The 21,079-nt window shown below is 34.5% G+C and overlaps 1 protein-coding gene across 15 annotated transcripts in view; it reads right to left on the bottom strand.

Annotated features, from left to right (window-relative positions):
* The window catches only part of LCOR (ligand dependent nuclear receptor corepressor), a 127,416-nt gene that overhangs the window by 29,139 nt on the left and 77,198 nt on the right, over window positions 1–21,079 (bottom strand). For 9 of the 15 annotated variants that reach the window (XR_004346291.1, XR_004346290.1, XM_032608943.1 and 6 more), the window contains 3 exons: window positions 20,304–20,436; window positions 15,535–15,822; window positions 12,140–12,233 (listed from right to left, as the gene is read on the bottom strand). The exons of 1 other annotated variant lie outside the window; for it this stretch is intronic. Coding sequence is in view for 12 of the 14 variants with exons in the window: in XM_032608940.1 (XP_032464831.1) it covers window positions 12,140–12,233; window positions 15,535–15,822; window positions 20,304–20,436 (515 nt within the window). In the remaining 2 variants the exon portion in view is untranslated. Of the gene's footprint in view, window positions 1–93; window positions 9,573–12,139; window positions 12,234–15,534; window positions 15,823–20,303; window positions 20,437–21,079 lie in introns of those variants that run through there. 5 more of the 15 variants (XM_032608948.1, XM_032608950.1, XM_032608952.1 and 2 more) reach the window with 1 other exon arrangement.

Here is a 21,079-nt window from a genome sequence, read left to right as displayed (position 1 = left end):
GTGCATTTACAGTGCACGTTGAAATCTTACCCCTTTTGTGGATTTGTAAAAAAAGCATCATAATCTTAAGAAGTAGAAACCAAGCTTTTAAAACAGTTTTCACAAACAAAATTTATTAGAAGAATAGTGGTTTTGAAAAGTCTAGCATCCAGTGAGAACTACCATACACAACATTACAGCTGGGAATGTTTCTCCAAAATGTCATGGTCAAATAATACAATGGAGCCATTAAATCTTACACATGCACGAAAGAACTAGCGCGTCTGACATAGAATGCAAAAAAAAGGGGACCACATGAATTAAAATTTTAAGTACTCATCACATACATTAAGACACAGCTTATTTTTAGTCCAGTCAAAAATCAGAACTGCATTAAAAAATTAATGTAGTGCAATCAAACCAAAAAACTTAAATTGTGATCATAAGTGCTCTACTACATAAATGTTGATCATAGCAAGGAACAAAAAGTTCAAATCACACAGTACAAAAAAAATCTGTAAATAAATATAAACTACAGTACAAGAGAAATATTAAATTATACAATTCCGTCAAACTGTAAACAGTATATTGAAATGAGGTCCATAAGAGTAAAGGGGGTTCCTGTTTCGTTGCATGACACTTGAACTTCTAGAAATCTGAAAGATGCCATTTTCCGTATCTTCAAAGGCTATGGGTTTTATATATGGAGAATTCCTTTTAGATGTAAGATATCAAATACTAAGGCAGAGGAATAATCTATTTTGTTAACCACAGACAGTACTGCAGAAAACAAAAGGAGTTTTAAAGAATACAGACCTCTAACAGACAAGTCTTAACATTAGAGATGCAAAGGGCTAAAACACTGGAATTAGAACTTCACATCAGAAGAAACTTGTCATTGAGGACTTCTAGGCTACAAAATATACTGACAAAATTGTCTGCTGATATGTAGTCCTAGACCTCTGCTAATTTTTTTGACATTTACATACTCATGTTACAACACCAACTTTGGCAGAATCACTACTAATAAAATCAGAGCACTCCTGGCCCAACGGTTCCATCACAGTGGCCAGTGCACAGAATTCTCTAAAGACATTGCATAAACTAGAACGTAGAGGTCAGACACCCAAGGACCAGTGCTTGAATTTAGTAGTAGTATGGTGAAGAAGCAAGAGCCACATTGAGGAAGAACTGCATCTGTTATAGTTTACAGAAGCAGCAAGGAATGTCATTTAATTGTGCTGGCTATTAGTGGCATTTAAATATATATAGTTTAACTGTGTATGTGTATGTGTTGCATGTGCTGGCTATACATTTATGCACATTTTGTCTTTTTAAATACACTGTTAACAGGAACCCCCATATTATCTGCTCAGTAGTAATAACTGAATATATAGAATGCCACTATAAGAGTGTGAGGCACCGTGTGCTGGAGAGTTATATGCAGCTTTAAAATCTGTTTGGCTGAGTTATACCTGGATACCTGAACTGAGTTTTTAAGTTGACATTCATCAAGGATGTGCTACCAGCACGTCAAAATAAAAGCAAAACAGAAAAATACAAGTCACTGTTAGGTTTAAGAATAGCATCAAAGTACCTGAATTGAGTGAGAATAGTGTGTAAACTGTCCCTGAGGGTTTTTAAACAGTGTGTACAAGTTGGATTCCTAAGAACATTAGCTATATTTAACAGTGTGGACTGATAAAATACCAATGTTTGACAGTTTAAAGTGGAGGTTATAAAGAATTATACGCAAACACTCCGAATGTATAGTTTATACGTTTCTTCTCAAAGCAGCAACAAGCTGCTGTAAAGTATACATCCCATCAGAACAAGCAACATGTGGGAGTCAGATAAAGGTTTCTATCTTAGTCTGGTTTTCTGACAGCACAGCATATCAATATCCAATGACTATATCTTTCCTAGATCAGAATGTAACTATAATTTTGACTAGCAATATAGGATTAGACTTTTAATCAAACACTTTGCTATTACATACTAAAATTCCTTAAACTTACTAATGCTGGTATACTAACCTAGTTAATTATCCCCCCCTTCATTTTAGAAATATACCCTTCCACAACTTAAAAACATTAAGATCCATTTTCAGTCCTCTGATGTAAAAAGCATGTCAGTGAATTAATATTAAAAATTTACACAGTAAAAAGGCCTGAATTTCAGCCAAAGATTTTAAATACTGCTCATTCCCTGAAGACTTAAAGGGAGAGAGAATCCCTACCCATTTTCCTAGTGATTTATTTTTCTAAAACCGTCTGACACAATTTTTCCATTTTGGGGAACCTCCCCCTCACCTCCTCTCAAATTCCAAATTCTTAGCCTGAAATGTTTAATGAAATGGGGAAAATGAGGCAATCACTTGGAATTGCTTGAAAGGTACAAAATGTTATTGTCTTTTTAAAAAATAAGACAAGAATTATTCATATAAATGTGATCTGACCCCATATTATGTAGTATGTTTTATATTTTTAAATAATCACCCTAAAACTTACAGTACCTAAGACTCTGAAGATAAATTAAGACTTTAGTGTTGTAACAGAAAAAGTGCTGAATTATCCCTTTTCTAGTACTTTAAACATTTCAGACAAGTGCTTTCCTAGTGACAGTAAAGTTTACTATATACCCTTCCACCAAGCAGGAAACAAAGTCACCTGGATGAAACAAAAGACTTTTAGGAGTGTAGCACCGAGTATTTACCAAATAACAGATGTTGTTCAACTCATTCTGAGGGGCTAAAAATATTGTAGATTGAAATTCTATTTGGCTATTTTATGTTAAAAATCCCTGCCCTACTGTGTCAGTGTCCTGTGTTCAACCCTCCCACCCCCCTCCCCCAGTCCCCTTACACACTATCCACTGAGAATCTAATCTCTAAAGAGATTATTTTAAAATTTATGTTTTCAGGACATACCTGAGAAAGGGTGCAATTATGCAGAACAAGGAACCCAAGACTGCACTAATACTGGTTACAGGTTCATAAATTCTTTCCCAAGACAAATCTAAAAAGTCTAAGAGGTATGGATCTTCAAATATGTCTTACTGCTATAGATTTTTTTGGTATGTGTGTAGGGTCATTTCCAGTGTTGAAAAGATCTTGAGCCTGTTCAATGACAGTTCAAGATGGAGTAAAGAGTTTAATTCCATATTCAAATAATAAGGATTAAATATTATGATCATAATATTTGCTACATCCAATAAATTTATGATTAACTAAAAGTGCTTGCTTTTCGGCTTTTATTGATATAGCTATAAATGAACTGGAAACCTTAAAATTATCCTCCTAATAGTTTCAGAATTAACTCATATTTTATTGTCAAGCCAACATTAATTTGCCTTTATTCTCACTTTTCAAACACTCTAAAAGATTTTTCTGACTATCAAATGAAGGTGGCCCAACTTTACCATGTTATCTATCCTGCAACTCATTTTTAGTATTGTAGGGCAGAATCTTTAGCTTTTCCTGATCTACATACTTTCCCCATCCTACTTCCCAACTCCCTCCTCCAATCTCCTTCATAACACTTAGGGCACACAGCTACAGGGATAATGTCTGCTTCTTTAAAAGGCAACTGGGAGTTTATTTGGGAATAAGAGACAGAGAATATGCAAAGAATTTCCTCTATTTTCCCTTCAGTCACCATGTTCACAAATCCTACTTAAGTCTCAAGGACAGAATGTATCCAAAAAAAACCTAAGAAGACTTTGGAGGTCTGCATTCCTTGTACCACGATTATACTTTTTTCCTTTTCAGTAGAGCTTGAAAGCAATTAGATTAAAAAAAAAATCCCTATATAGCTTAATAAAGTTTCCAAATGGGCTGTCTAGTTAAAGCCATTAAGTTTAATAACACTGGCTTGACCGTAGTATTAATGAAGACCTAATTATAATGGAAAGGTAACAAGGAAAACAATCTTTGATATCTTCATGAAGGTCAAAATTTAACCTGTAACTTTTAATGTCTCCTATAAAAGACTAAGTGGAACAATTCAGTCTATTGCCATATTCCATCACCAATGACAGCAACCTGAATATATACATATCAGAAAAGGATGGTTCACATGAAAACAACCTCTGGCATTTAGTTAAAGAAAGAATAATTTCAAAAGCAAAAATATGTAGCTTCAAAATTAAATCTACAGGGATAATAGCTGTTAAGAAAATGACACTGAGCTGTCATATCTGCTGTAACTACTCAAAATAATTTCAGGTTCTGACATTGGGCTGCCTCAATATTTGTTTTATAAAAATAACTGAATCCAAGCTTCACTATTGTGGGTCAATGAAATATAAGAGACTCACAAAGGCTTAGAACCCAGCCTCGCACCATGTGCTTACTTGGGGGCAGGGGGAGAACACATAGCTCACTAGCAGCTCCAAGGCTGCTACGTACTGCCTAATGACAGAAGGTAGTTATGATATGGGCCTTTGCAGGTAGTCATTCTTAGTTTAATTTAGAGTTCTCTCCAGAAAATTGGGAACTAAACTTCTCATTGTGCCTTACTGTTTTACTATCTGATCCCATATAGCTCATATTATATATAGCTCAGGTAAAATGTTGGGGAATGGAAATGCCAATTGGTTGAGGTAATGGTTTATATAAGATAACCAGAGTTCTAAAAGCACTTCAATATTGTAAAGTAAAAGTGTACCAAATAAAGCTAATACACACTTCACACTTGTTGAGCTTGCTCACCAGAACTGAACAGTAATTAACTTCACTTAAGGACCCCTATTATCACACAAAGCCTTACTCATATCCATGATCTGCTGCAGCAAAGGTTTATCAAGCAACATCTAAACTTCAGAATAACAACAAACTTAACATTAAAAAGTATTATACACAAATATAAATTATTTTTCCTGAAAGAGAGACCTTGTCCTTCGTGGTATTTGGGGAACAGAATAAAGTGTATAGCTCATCACAAACACAGTTCAGTCACCTGTAAGCCTACTAAACAAAGTAATATAATACATTACTGTCAAGCTTGATGACTGTTTCAAAAGCTAATGATAAAAATACCAACTAGATATCCTTCCACGGAATTAGTGTTTTTGATTTTATAGTGCCATAGCTTATCTATTCTACGTTCTCTCATAAAAAAATGTAGGAGTTGATTTTAAATACATTATCTCCTAATATTATTTTGAGTCATATCATATAGTTGGAGTAATGTCATCATCCGCCTACTGAAAAATGAAAGGAGAAAAGGCTTTTGTGACAAAGATAGCTGTGAACTATACTTTCCCATACCATAAAAATGGTCAGCTGTTATTTGGGCCATGCAAAACTCTGATTAGCAGAAATTAAGCATGCGAATAGACCAATCTCTATTACACATTTATGAGGATGTTCCCAAACTAGAATATCTACACTGAAAGTGCCAATACAGAATAGTGGCAAATCAAGAGGGAAACCAAATATTACGGGATCACTGCGGCACCAAGGCTGACATGACAGCCAGCCACATGATGAGCCACATCCAAGAAACACATGGTATAATGGAACTCTGAACACAAAATTTAACATTAAAAGTGCACCTGAATATTACAAACTAACTTTACAAAACCTACAATAAGGTAAAATATATATCTTTTGAAATATTCAGCAGCTTTCTGTATTTTTTTAATTTTTTTTTTTTTTTTTTGGAGAGGCTCATGAAATTTAAAAGGGACCACTATCTAATTTCAACCATGCTTCACAAAACAATAATGGCTATTTTATATTGCAGTTACCAGTGTAATGCAATTAGTGCTTTAAAATAATCTACACTCAAAAAGAAAGAGACCGACCGACCTTTGGAGGAAATATTCAAAAGCTTCTTGGAAAAGAAAATTTACCTGAATATCAAGTCATGACTGATCTCAAGTGTAATGTTTAAAAGCTTCACAGACATGAATATTACAATCTTCAGGTCTCAGGACTTTTAATCTGAGAAAGTTTAGAGTTTGGTTTGTTTTTTAAATTCACTTTCTAACCAAAACAAATAATAGAAGTACTCAAATTTTCACTATTTACAACTCTCAGCCTACAATCTGAAATGACACAATACAAGTTCTCTTATTTAAACTGCAGCATTAAAGGGTAGGCACACCATTCTTCTGCTGCTCGATTGTCATCCACTGAAACACACATAGAAAATATTTATGTTAGTAAAATGATCACTCCATGTACACTACAATGACAAAATTTACATAACTCAACTCATACATCACTTTAGCGACTACCACATAGGATTAAAACCTCTCTGAACAGTAAAACTCTACAAAAGTTGAACTTTTAGGGCCAGATTTTTAAATGGGCCTTTAATGATGCCTTTCTGAGGGGATAAAAACAAGCACAAATTAATTGCTCAAAGGACCTTTTTGCAGCAATCTTGGGCTACCGAATACCCCCAAACATCATGCAAAAAGGTACCATGGCTGCAATTAACTGTGTGTGACAAATCGAGTGTGGAACAAAGGAGGTGTTCCTTCATAAGCTTAGTCCTTTGCTTTCAGCAAAATTTCTACAACTTCCTTCAACTGCAGATGAAAACCATACATTTCATTAAGTATTTTTTATTGCAACTTCCAGCTAGGCTAGAAAATACTGCAGAGTCATACACTGCTCTGAACCCAAACTGCTTTTTCTGTTGAGAAGACTAGAAAGCTAAGAGGAAACAGGCTCAGTCATCCACTGATTAAACTGCTACACAAAATAACCAAACCAAAAGAGGAACCCAAGCCCAGGCTATGTCAAGAATGTGTGTATTTTAATAACAGCAATGGTGTGCCTAACCTTTGAACACACAGGTTGCTGAGGGAAAACTATCCTTAACCTAATTAACTGCTCCAAAGTTTCCAGGCAAGAATTTATGCCTTGGGAATATCTGGACCTACTTCTCAAACTGTTAGTATCCATCAGAAATCATCAACCTCAATTTAACGCTCCAAGTTTTGATTTTACTTTACACAAAAACTCCAGTGATTTTTTTGTTTGTTTTTGGTTAAGCATTTAGAAGGGGCTGACCACCTTTCTCAGCAGATTAGAATATAGGGTGTACGTGGGGTGGATTTTGTTTTGCACAAAGAGTAATTTTAATTTGGTCACAATGCAAAATTAAATTTCATGGGCTTTATTTACCTGTTATTCTTGCAAAAAAGTTGTAGAAAATAAATGTTCCAAACCGTATCACTGTAATTTTAAAAGCCCATCTCAAAAAAAACCTTAGGTGTTCTTTAAGGAGTGCTTATACAAAACACAATCTGAAAGGTCCTGAACTGTGTGCTAAACAACCATAAAAATCAGCTAAATATCAGGAAAAGTTAAGAAGGGGATAGTATGTAGGATGCCAAAAAAAAGAAAAAAAGAGTTCAAAGCAACAAATAAAACTAAAAAAAACCCCTGCCCCTTGTACTAGTATCTATGAATTAGTTAAAAAGGAATTGCTAAGCAGCTCGACTTCTGATTGAATTATTGTTAGAACTGAAATGCAACCTAAATCATTTTAGGTTACCTTGGGGTTGTGTTCTTTCTCTCACCACAAACATGGATTCTTCACTTATGTGGATATTTGAGCAGATTACTGAGGCTGTAAAATCTAGATACCACTTTTGCAATATTATAATTACTCACACACATTTCCCCCCTATTCCTCCCATCCCCCAATAAACAGATCTTAAATATTTTAAAATAGTTGCTGCAACTGACATTTAGTTGTTAGTTAGCACATGATCAAATCTGTAAAAGGATTTAAGAATACAAAGAAACTTAATTTGCTAAAATGAGGCATCCTCTATTGTTTTATGTAATGTACCCTGACTGCTCCTGAGTAAGAACGGAGCTCGTCCTTCATGAGATAAGGCTATATCCTCACTTGTTGGTGAGACCAAATTCTACCCTTAGAAAATCCCAAATGAAATAACATCAAAGGTAGTGTTACAACGTAATTGAAGCATTTTTGAAGGTAGTGTGTGCACATTTTCCACCTCCTTCCCCCCTCTGGGTGAGCACTAAACAGATTGCTAATTTGTTAAGTAAACTTAATAGTGAGAAGGAAATCATAAAATATTAGTTGACCCAAATAATTATTTATCATTGAATAGCCAAATTTCTTAAATTCAAAAGTTCATTGTTCTTAGTTTCTTTAGTTTAACCCTTAAATTAGTTGAATCTCAGAAGAAAAAAAATGTGAATAATTTTATAAGATGGCTTTCCAATTTGCAATGATAAAGCTCCCAATATGACAGAGGTGGTCTCTAAAAGGGGGCTTTTTTCTTTTCTTTTAAATAAAGGCAAATATAACTTAAGAAAAAAAAAAGAAAAGCATGCAGGCTCTACAGGCAAGGAGTCCACTTCCATGTATCTGTTCTCTGTGAGGTAACTCAATTCTCTTTTGTAGAGAAACATGCAAAAGGCCAAACAATATCCCGAGCCATACTGCACACGAAAATTTTAAAATATGCAACATTCAGAATGCACCTTTCACCCCTGTACACACAAGTCAATGCAAAATCTGCAAAGAAACAAGTGTCACAGTAAATGAAGTTAGGTGCAAGCAATGACAGCTGAACAATGCAGTAGTGCTCACCCAGTTTGTACAGTAATTGGCACTCTACAGTATTCCTACTCATTTTTTGATTCATTTGCACTTTGTGCTGCCTCTCCCTGGGGATCTAATTCAATCTTTACAGAAACATCTGGCCCCTCCGACCTCATTAACTTCATCTTTTTCTTTGGAGGGTTTTTCAAAGTGCCCAGCCTCTCCTTTACTTTGTACTCCAGTGTACTGTGGGGAATCCCATAAATACTCTGAGCTTTGGAAACACTCATTTTTCCACTCATAACCACTGAGATTGCTTCCTCCAGTATCTCACTGTTGTACTGTCTGTAACGCCCTCTTTTCTTCCGAGGCTGCTTGGAGCCAGGATCTCCTTCTTGATCCGATGTGGGATATGGCTGTCCAGAGGTAGACTGCTCAGCATCTGAGCCCCAAGAATCGGGTCCAGCATCTAACATGCTTTTTCTATTTTGTTTTGGAAGAATAGCCCTTAATTTTTTACTAAGCGCGCTCTCCGTTTGTGAACCCATTACCAAAGAGCTATAGCTGTACTGATCACCAGTGCGATTTTCCCAAGAAAGATCCATTCCTCGAACTTGTGGTATCTTTAAATCTACAGGAGATGAATGGCTCACATCCTTTTTCCCATCTTGTTTTGCTTGAAGTGCCATTTTTGGAAAGGCAGAGTTTTCTGCAAGAAAAGGAAGGTCACTGATGTTGTTGAGTGCGCCATTTCCCCTGAACTTCATACGGCTGAGGTTGAACTCATAATGTGGTTTTGCCCAAGAGGCTTCCCTGGATAATATTAAGTGCTGTCCATGATTCTGTAATCCAGATGGTCCAAGGCTGGCAGCTGTGGACAATTGGTTTCTGCTCAGTAGTTCTTCACTAATCTGCAGGGATCGAGCCAGTGGAACTTTGAGTGATGTGGAGTGTCCAAAACCTTCCCTGGTTCCATCCTGTAAGCTTCTTGGAGGTACCCCATCACCACTCCGAAGTCCGTCTGGGCGGTACTGGCTGGGTCTCCCAGGTCGCCTAATTGGATGGAAGGAAACTGATGTGAGCAGGACTTGCACAGGTAGGGAGGGATGGGTGAGGGGACCACTCCTTTATTAGAAGGCCTTGCTTGGGTAACATCACTTTGTGTTATTTATTTATTTTCTCTAAAATTTAAAAAAAATGGTCTCGGCAGTTAGTTTTAAACTTGTTCACAAAAACAAAAACAAAAACAAAAAACAAAAAAACAAAAAGAAAAAAAACCAAGAGCTTTTGGGCAAAGAAAAATTAAACCTGTCAGCTGGTCTCTGGTTGGGTTCACAAATATTCGGAGAAAAAGTTTCGCGCAACTGTCTGAAAATAGCACCTTAATTATTAATTACAAAGTAATCATCAAGTCTCCGTAGATCTACAAAGAATTGTGTTACCAACGTGACGTTACCACTAAACAAGTACAGTAATAAAAGAGTAAGCCAAATAATTTATTTTAATGCAACATAATTCAACATTCATGACAACCAGCTATAAAACTGGAACAATTTACATTGGTGGAACCCACAGATAATTGCTCATTTATCCCACAAACAAGTTGATGTTCTTATCAAAAAATCAAACAATTCCAAATGACATTTCTTATTTTGCTTGGGAAAAAAAACCATGGCTACCAGCCCCATGGGGGGAAACCCCAAATCAAAACAAAACAAAATACCCATCGAATTATAACTTACCACACTTCTTCATTTTAAAACACCATTAGTTGCAGATACATGAGTACCACTGATTTTCCATTTGAAATAATTCAAGCTTTAAAGAAACTACCCTTTATTTCCCCCAAAACTTTGTTCCTTAAAGTCTACTCAAAGTAATTATTGTCAGAGGTATATAAACAATTTTTTAGCATTTTTCTTTAGTTAAAAAAACCCCTTCTTCTTAAAATAACAAACATTAATTTTAAAATTTTAAGTGGACAGCTTTCAAATAATGTTTAAAAAAATCAACTACTTACACAAAGTTAATTCATAAGGCTTTTGTTTTTACAATAGAGAAAGATTATCAATGATAAAACTGGCAACTGGTAAAATATGCCTAAGGGGAATAATTACATTAACTAGGCACAAAAGTGGAACTTTGCAGAAATAATGGTAAACCAGCTATATTCTCCAAAAGTCTACAGGGACTCTGACGTTACCAGTAAATAACATATAACAATTCAGCTAAAAGATGGGCAGTACTGCCGGTGCTTTTGTCTTCCAGAAAACACTACCACAATCAAAACATTTACTTTCCATTCAGAGGGACAAACACAGCAATTTCAACAATATAATACATAGACCTGGTGGCCAAGTTTAAAGTGAATCTTAAGCAAGGGATGCATTTATGCAAACAGCACTTAGGCTTCTCTTACATGTGTCCTTAATTACATAACTCAAGTTTTTTGACATATAAATGGAACCAAATGATTTGGGACCATGATGACTTAGATCTATATTTAGTATGAACTACAGTGAAAAAAAGGGCTTAAGAAAAAATGGTTAGTAAACTATGCAAAATGGATTAAATTAATGTTATTTTTAGACTGAATAAAGGAGAGAAAAAGGAAGATGATGAAATTTTAGAGAAAATAAAGGGAGCATTTCGGAAGTCAGTAAAGGAATCCTTCAATTTGAAGGTAATTAAGAATAAGTTGAAAAAGGTTAGTCCATTTAGCAAGTCTGCTTACTCCTTTGGTATCTAAACATCTTCCCCATGTTGATATTCTAAAAGTTAAATAAACCTAAATATTAACTAACTTACCAAAGTTATGTTTCATATTTAGATGAAGCTTATTTTTGGTCACAACACAGTTTTATGGAAATGCCTTCCCAATATGGCATCTAAGCATCTTCATTAATACCTGACCATTTAAAATAGCTACTATGTACACACAGAGGGAAAATTAGACAATTCTTACATCATAAAACTAGGTGGTCAGAAAATTCACTTTAGTCTGCTAATCGCTATCAAAACTGAGCATGTAATAATGTCTTGGCAGCCTAAGATGGTTATCTATCAACATCCAAAACCGGTCTTATCTAATTAAAAACAAAAAATACACACAATTATTTTCTGAACTGCCACACAGAATTAAAACTGCAGTTCAAATCAACAAACCAAACCAAACCAAACCAAACCAAACCAAACCAGAAAAAAACGAACAGCCCCCATACTCCAATCATTAGAGATACCAAGTTAAATATTGGAGCCCAATTTTCATTCACCGACCTCAGCACACAGAATACTGCCTTCACATGCGAACTCTGGAATTATTTAGGTTGGGTTTCACACTCCCAAACACTCAACAACAAAAAGTCCAAAGACATTCTTGCCATATTCCTGATTATTTACTGTTTGTACTAAACTGGCAAAACTGATCTATATTTGCCAATTCTAGATTTCAGATTGTGCTTTTACTTGATTGATAGACTAAAAGTAATTTTACTAAAGGCTCACCTATAACAGTGTTATTCTAAAGGATCAAGTTTTAAAACATACAGGGGAGATTGGCATCAATCTTTGATAAACTGTCCCCTATAAAACTGTGGAAGGCCACAAATATTTTCCCTTACCCGTTCCCTTGAGTACTGGAGCAACCTGGAGAATGGCTCAGGGAAGTGCTGCCTGCACATGGACTTTTCTTAGTGGATAGATCAAGTACACCGTCTGTAGAGATACAAAGAAACACCTGAGGATATTAAAAACTGGGAGCAAATATGAACTGAATAGGCTAAAAATGTCAAAGCAGTAGGCTTAGTCAACTAAACAGATAAAACTAGCCATATATTTTGAGTTACAAAACCAATTTATTAATAGAATCAGGATATTTTTCCTCCCGAAGTGACATAAATTTAGCTAAGTTTGTTGTATCTCATATATCCAAGGGTTAAATATTTCATTAATAGGGCAAAAGAAAAGGTAAAGCATTAACACTAAATATGTTAAGATATAGTGAGATATTAGAAATAGCAGTTTACACAGTATGAGGTTCTGCAATCGAACTATGAGATGTCATTTTCTAAATTTACCTTGATCAAAGTATATGAGTTTAATGCCACAATGTCATATGAATTATAAAACCAAATTTCTCAAGAGCTAAGTCTACCTGAAACACCAGGAGTATATAAAAGTTAGATTTGGAAAAATTTATATACAAAAGTCATTTTAAAAACAGGTTTATATGGTTATAGTAAACATATATAACGGTACAAAATAATATGTAAGATGAACCAGTTGTTAACTGTTTATAATTTGCATGTATCCTAATCACTCTTCGGACACATCTGCAAAACTTGTGTATTTGGAGTCAATCTTTTGGGAAAAATCAGCAGAGATTCAAAATTTACTTGCTGATATTTAATAAAGGCAAGGTTTTTCAATGAATAAGCTATTATAAATTGATGAGCAAAGTTTAAGGAAAGAAAGAAGAATGAAACAGTCTTGATACTGACGGGAGCCTCGGGGGATAACCATTTTTTTCTTTTACTGATGCTAGACCAAATCACAAATTCATGTTATTAGAACATACAATTAGAAGACTTTATTCTCCCCCAAAGACGTTTTTCCCCTCATAGACATGTCTAGAAAAGAAAACTCATAGTCTGAATAACTTTTTTTGTTTTGTTTTGTTTTTTGTTTTTGTTTTTTTTTAAACATCTTTATTGGGGTATAATTGCTTTACAATGGTGTGTTAGTTTCTGCTTTATAACAAAGCGAATCAGTTATACATATACATATGTTCCCATATGTCTTCCCTCTTGCGTCTCCCTCCCTCCCACTCTCCCTATCCCACCCCTCCAGGCTGTCACAAAGCACCGAGCTAATATCCCTGTGCCTTGCGGCTGCTTCCCCCTAGCTATCTACCTTACTACGTTTGTTATTGTGTATATGTCCATGACTCTCTCTCGCCCTGTCAAAGCTCACCCTTCCCCCTCCCCATATCCTCAAGTCCGTTCTCTAGTAGGTCTGCGTCTTTATTCCTGTCTTACCCCTAGGTTCTTCATGACATTTTTTTCCCCTTAAATTCCATATATATGTGTTAGTGAATAACTTTTAAAGCTGCCATTCTGTCCAAAATTAACAGAGAAGAAAGATAATACTCAATGCCTCTGATTTTCAGCTGGCCAGCAGAGATGCCTGCTATCTAGGTATGTTAAAAATCACCCCAATATAGAACCCACTTGGGACTTGTATCTGAGGACACTGTAACTCCCTATTTCAGGCAGTTAGAAATAAATATGCAACTGAGTTTATAAACCAAGAAAAGCCCACAACTCATACACAGTAAGTGTTGTCCTTTAGAGTCACTAATATTTCTAAAAACGTAATCTTATAGAACCAAGTATCCCATTAGCCATCTAACCCAATTAGATACCTAACAAGCAAATGCACTGCTTAAAATATTCCCAAAGACAGTACTATTTTCAGTCTGTCTAATCATATTATAGGCAACATATTTTAAATCTACCACTGGAAATATTGTGATTTAAGTTGAAAACACATTAAAATTCATTAGGAGATATACTTTTAAAACTTTCGTTTCATTTAAGGTTTATATACTATAATCCTATCATCTAGTCCAAATTTCTCTTGGTAAGAGCATGCCATCAACACAACATACCTCTCAAGCATAACACTAACCTTAAGAACTTAGACCACTTTGTATTTTTGTACTGTTAATCTCCATTATTAATACTTTAGATACAACCTCTATGCTGTCATTCTATTGTAAACCTGAAGCTTGTAATGCAATATTTAGAGCAAACAGATTTTTAATGAAAGTTACCAATCTGTGGTAAAGAAAACAATCCTCAATAAAATAGAAAAGAACAACTTTACAAACACGGTAACCAAAGGTACAACTAGGAGGTCTAGGAGGTCTCCTGCTAGGAAATCTCTCAGAACTTAAGAGATCTTGATTGCTGCTCACTACACACAAAGAGAAAGAAGGCAAAGGAAAGCTATTTAGAAAAATATCCTTTGATAAGCAACTAAAGCCAGTCCATTAAGTGTCATTCCTTCATAAACAACTTAAAATAAGCAAAATAAAGTTCTTTCAAAGAGGTTCTTCGAAGAATTAAACTTATTTACTTTGCAAAATAAACATGTGTTTCTCACCAATAAATCCACACTTTTATGAGATTTCTATGGCAATAAAATCTCAGTACTAGATATCACCAATTTACAATTTGTAGTGGTTCAAACAGTGGCAGAGTTGAAATGCTCACTTCATCTTTGTGAACTTAAAGGTAAAATGAGATCACAAATCAACACGGATATTTAATTTACTTAAGAGAGTAACTTTTCAAAGACTCAAGAAATATCTGCTATGCAAAATTGACACCCTCTTAACCTCTTCACTTAATTAGGATCCTCACCAACAGATTACCTTTTGAAAATACTCCAATTAGTTTATAATACAGTATATGTATGTATGTGTGTGTATTTATAAAATACTGAATACAGATAACAACCTGGAGTGTGTCTACTGTCTTCTCAATATTTCTAACCTCATGAGTTTCTTTTTTTAAAATGCAAATAACACATATTTTTGCCTCATGATCTCATCTGCAGAATATAACTTCTATCTGACAAGATACATTTATTTCTCAGATAGGTGCTAATCCTAAACATTGATGGAAAGGGGGAAAAGTTAATTTTTCAAAGGGGTTTTAAAAACAATGGATATGACAATGCTTGGGAAAGTGTGAACTACTTCTACAAATATCTAGTAACAGCTGTAACCACCTAACTTTCTGGGTGGTACATCAATCATGACTACAAACTACTGATGGGTAAAGTAGCCAATTTATACTTCTTCTCTATCATTGCAGAGTCAGGAATAATTTAAAAGTCACATTAGTTTATCCTATTATTGCTTCTGGTGCCCTACTTGCCAATACTTTTTTTTCTCCCCAAATTAAAAGTACTCTAATTGGACAGAGGAGATCTTGACATCAAACCATACCTTGTTCGCTAGGTTCTGACTGAGACTTTCTGACAGTAAGGTCCAGAGGTGAGTCTTGGTCAGCCATGAGAAGTTTGCTGAGCACAGGGTTCTGAGTAGTTGCAGCCGTGGGAGAGGTGGTGACTGGAGATGCTTTCAGCAGGCTTTGGTTCTTTGTGCTATTGGGCTGGCTGGGGTCCTGAGTAGAGCTATTTTTTGAGGTATATTCAGCAGCAAATTGTTGGATCATTCGCTGCATGATCTCACGGGCCACTAGGGGAATATTGGGGTCGGAGACCCAGGGACTGTCTGTAAACAAAGATTTATTTACTTTTAAAGTGGGACAATGTACTAAAAAGAGACAGCTTTCAAGCAAACAAAATTTCATTTTTTTTTTTCTTAAAATGCAATATCCTAAAAATAGTATTCCCTCTTAGAGTTATATTTTTAATCTCCAGGCTTATAAAAGTTGCAGATTTTTAAAAATAAAATTTTAATAAAATTATTTCTAAACACCACCCCCACCCCCGATTATGAAGTCAAATAAAGGGATAACCAATAGTATATCTTATGGGCAAGAATCACTTACCTGATACAGAAATCCCAAAACCCTTTTTAAATGAAATAATTACTCCCCTGTTTACCACCTATAGATTACATCTGGTGTCCCCTAGATCTTTCCTCAACCATAGCTTCCTATATAATTGAGGAATGGAATGCTCAGTTCATGAGGCTTAATTTACTTTCTGCTAAAAGACTGAAGGCATATCAAGATTATAAAGGAGATAATATTAAGATTCATGATCGGCTAGGGCAATAGTTGTCACACTTTAATATTCATCAAAATCACTTTGAGGGCCTGTAAAAACAGATTGCTGGGTCCTATCTCCAGAGTTACTGATTCAGCAGTTCTAGAGTGAGCTCAGGAACTGGCATTTCTAACAAGTTTCTAGATACTGCTGGTCAGGGGACCACACTTTTAGATCCTCTGCACTGAGTTTAAATGCCAAATCTCAAAAGCCTAAGACCATGTATTTTTCATAAGTTCTTTACACTCTACCAACCATTGAACACAATAGATAGGGAAGCAATAAAATAAACATCTAAATTATCAATTTCTAATCAATGTTAATTTAAAAATAAAGACCATATGAATTCATTAACTCATAAAACTTTCAGCACTGGAAGGGTCCTTGAAAGTAAAATAAGATGGAAAATGTTTTGTGTAAATACATTACCATCACATCTCTCTCATTAACACACTATCAGGGAGACTAAATGCTTTTTGAGAAAAGCAGAGATTATGTTTGTTTACTCCTGTATACTCAGCACCTAATCTTGGTGTAAAGTATACATTCATATTAGTTGAGTAATAAATGGATCAATCAAATCAATCAACAAATAGTTCTTTAAAAAAAACAATAAATGAGACAAATGTGATCTAAAGAGTAAGTGGCCTCTTCAAATTTGTACAGATGGCTAGTGGCAGACCCTTGATTAAAATGTTCCACCCGTGACCTTTATACTTCCTTCCCACACTTCCTAGGCTTTAGAAGATGGGTCTCAGAAAACCTGAGTTTCCTTGCTCTTTTAAAGATTAACCATAGAAAGTCAATTACTTTACCTATAATATTTTGGAGCTGTAAGGAACTTTGATTTAGTCAGCAAAACTGACTAATAGCTATTAATATCTAAAATCACCACAAAAAACAAACACATTAAAATCACACAGGACTCCCAAGAACAATTTTTTTTTCTGAAGGACAATATTCAGGATCAGAAGATAGTCATAAAATTTATTTAATTCTCTGGAGTTTAACGAGGTTTGCTCTACCAATAATAACATTTCTGTTCTATTAAGAAGGATTTTTAACCTTAAGTTTCCTCTCTATAAATAGAGACTATGAGCATGCTAGATGGTTTAAGGATAAAGGTATTCAACTAGGTAAGGTTCAGAAGTTACTACAATCACTGACAATGGTTCCTTAAATGTTTTAATAAACACTTTTAGCCATACAGTGCTTTTTTCAATCTCTCTACCCACCGGGTTTTCTTATCAATATTTCTTTCTATTTAAGATCCATTTTTTTCTTGCACAGCATACAATCCTCTGAATGACTGTATATAATTTAATGTTTTAACGTTATTGTATCTTTGTATCCTCTGAAAAGTTGGGTAATATATAATAAAGAAAGCTTCCAAGTAGGAAGCAAAATGAAGTAATTTATGACATGTCTGTGTTTAACTAGATTAATAAATATTACAGAGACTTGTAAAGAGTCAAAGATTTTAGGATAAAGACCATAAATTGCTACCTTTGAGCTTTAAGTGCCTGCAGCATATTTTGCCTCTTTATTGAATAACTAATATAATCAAGAAACAATTCATGTTTATGAATTGATGACATCTCTGCCATCTGAATTTCTACGTCTTTTGAAAGTTTCTTGAACACATTTCATTCTTTCATTTACTTAAAACACAATGTCTATAAACCTAGCCATGCTTAGGGGAACGTGCACAATTGAGTCAAATAAAAACAACAAATCAGGTCAAAGTTAAAACTACAGAAAAACATGTGAATGCTACATCATAGCCACCTGTTATGTTTTTAAAATGTAAACCTAAGTTTTAGGAAAGTGTCAAATTTTCTGAGACAACTGACAAAGCAAGCTGAAAAGAAATGATTATGACAGCTGTAGAAGGTTTATTGTTCTTAAACTGGAATTTATTATAGAGTCCATACCACAAAAGCCTACTTTTATTTGCATCTAATGTTTCTACCTAGCTATATATTACCTGTTCATACTCCATTCTTTAAAACATACAATTTGCAATACTTGGAAACAAAGGACTAAATCCAAATACCTGAATTATTTATTAAAAACAAAATATTCTCCTCAGATTAAACTGCCTGTTATCTCTGAATACTTAACATTTTTGGTATTAATTTGAAGACTACTAATGCCCATCTTTGAGACATTTCCAAGAGAATTAATAAAATATCTAAAAATAACAATATTAATACATAAAGGGGAAACTTCCAACTGCAAAGCAATAGTTCTTTTTCTGGGCATCATATGCCAGTAGACAGACAAATATACAAACTTAACTTTACATACAATTTCAGAGGATTCTCATCTCTCAAGACTGATTCCAAGGTAAGAATTCCTCTCCAAAAGGGTATGTGCCCCAAATTAAATTTCTAAATAAGAAAATTTACAAGAATTTTAACCTAAGTTATACCTACATGACAAAGGGATGGGACTAGTAGAGAAGCAGGTTAGAATTCTCTTCATCTATCTGCTTGTGATTAACCTCATTAACTCCCTCTAAGCAAAGAGTGGATGACAACTGCTTCCTCCATGTAAATTAGGAAGAGGAGTTCCTCTTTTCAGATAATGCATTTTCCTGCAGCATTAGACCCATGACTCAGTAAACATCCTAAAGGAGAGGAGTAGCAGAGAAGCTGGAAAAATATTTTATTTAGTTAATAAACTGAAAGAACTGATCTATCAGTCATTTATACGTTAAATGTGAGTTACTTTAATAAAATAATCAAAAGTTCATAAAACTAACATTTTGAACATAACTTTGGAATCAGGGTACTTTATGGAAATGGTATTGTGAGCATGGAAGCCTTGGCTGGGAGCTTTAGGTGAGAGCGTACTGGAGGATATTAAAAGAGAAGTGAGAAGTATTAAAAGATTTAATTTTACCTGGGGATCTGATGGAAGAAGAAAAAAAAGTGCCTCTGGAAACAAAAATCTTATGTATTCCTTAATTTCATGTCACTTCACCTCATACTCCCTTTTGAAAATATTGATCACATTAACCAAAAGCTCAGCTGGTCTTCAAGTGTAACCAACTGATTAGAATCTGCATTATCAGACTTTTAACTAGTGTACAGGCAAAAATCACCCCTCAAACTTCGGAAAGAAGGGAATTTCCAAAGGAATGAGAGGTGTAAACTAGAACATGTGAAGAAATATTAAAGAAAGTGGAATCACTGAGTCTGCTGAAGATGAAATAAGGATATTCAGCATTATCAGAAGTTTGTAAAAAACTTCTTTAGAGCCTATCATAGTAACCTCCATCTTGGAACTAGAGGGATGGCATAACTAAGGAATACAAATTCATTTAGAAAGAATTTCTCTAATTTTAATAATTTAAACTTTTTTAGTAAAACAAGGCTGTATTCAAGGAGAAAAAAAGTTTGCAAATCTAATTTTCAGATTAAGTTTTGTATTTTTTTTTCTCCAAATGAAATTTCAGTGAGGAATTACTAAAATTTTACAGTTTGCTTTATGATTATCAGTGGCTAAAACAGTGACTTTTTTTTTTTTTTTTTTTTTTTTTTGGGCTGCTCTGTGTGGCTTGCAAGATCTCAGTTCCCTGATCAGGGAATGAACCTGGGCCACGGCAGTGGAAGCCTGGATTCCTAACCACTAGGCCACCAGGGAACTCCCAACAGTGACTATTTACGTAAGAAAATTTGTCTAACAAAATAAAGAACTACTGAGACCATACAATTTTCACAGTTTCATAACAATTTTAAGAATTATTTAACTAAATCTTACATGGCACCATCACTGTAGAGCAAAAAGGAGGGAGAGGGGTTGCCTCACCTTATTCCAAATTTAACTTGACCAAAGGAATATAGAGAATTAGAAAATATACTATCAATAAAGAAAAATGTTTTTAAAGGTAATGCTTTTTTAAAATGACATTGAAATTAAGGAGACTAAGATAAGACAAGCAGATGCTAAATGTCATTCTTCACTGGAACCAACCTTTTCTACAAAAGACTGCATTGAGGAACTCTTCTGCTTGTCTCTCGAATCGAATGATTTTTGCTTGCTCTCGTTTAAGCAGAGCTTCTTGCCCAGCTCCCGAAGCTGGTTCATCCAGACCGACTAAGTGTCCCTGCAAAAATATTTGGTGAAATATTTGCACAAAAATCTTTCCCCATTCAATATCAAAAGCACAGATCCAAAATCAAAGACAAATGTTAGTAACAGATAAGACAAATCATTTTAATACAATTAAAATATTTTAAAACTTCAGGATAATATTTATCTCCACAAAAGTACAAAAGCAAAATGAATAGAAAAATATGCCTTGGGTGTTTTTATCCATGTTTTTTGATTATGAGTTTTATTTAAATTTATAGGTTAATTCTAATTGAACTATAATTACTAAAGGGAAAATTTCTTTGAGCATTCAAATACATCGGTTCTTATTACACTACAGCAACAGTTTATAGACAACCCAACTCAGATAAAAAGATATCTTAAACACCAAATCTCATTTGAGAATCATGTTTGCCCTCCTAGTATATTTTCTCTAGACACAAAACAAACATTTTTAAAGGGCCATTAAAAGGGAAAACTCAAAAATAATGCACCTGAATTCCTAATTCTGTCCCTAGAGTACTATTTTATAAATGATAACTTTCGAATCTTTAGTGGGTTGTGAAATTAATAGGTCAAAACTAGCACTAGAAGAAAAAAACTGAAAAACAATGCACTGCATTATAAGAGTTAAATAGTTCAGTATCTTAAGGGTA

Source organism: Phocoena sinus, chromosome 16, assembly GCF_008692025.1.
Source record: "Phocoena sinus isolate mPhoSin1 chromosome 16, mPhoSin1.pri, whole genome shotgun sequence".
In the NCBI taxonomy this organism is placed as follows: domain Eukaryota; kingdom Metazoa; phylum Chordata; class Mammalia; order Artiodactyla; family Phocoenidae; genus Phocoena; species Phocoena sinus.
This window is presented reverse-complemented; position numbering and strand designations above follow the sequence as displayed.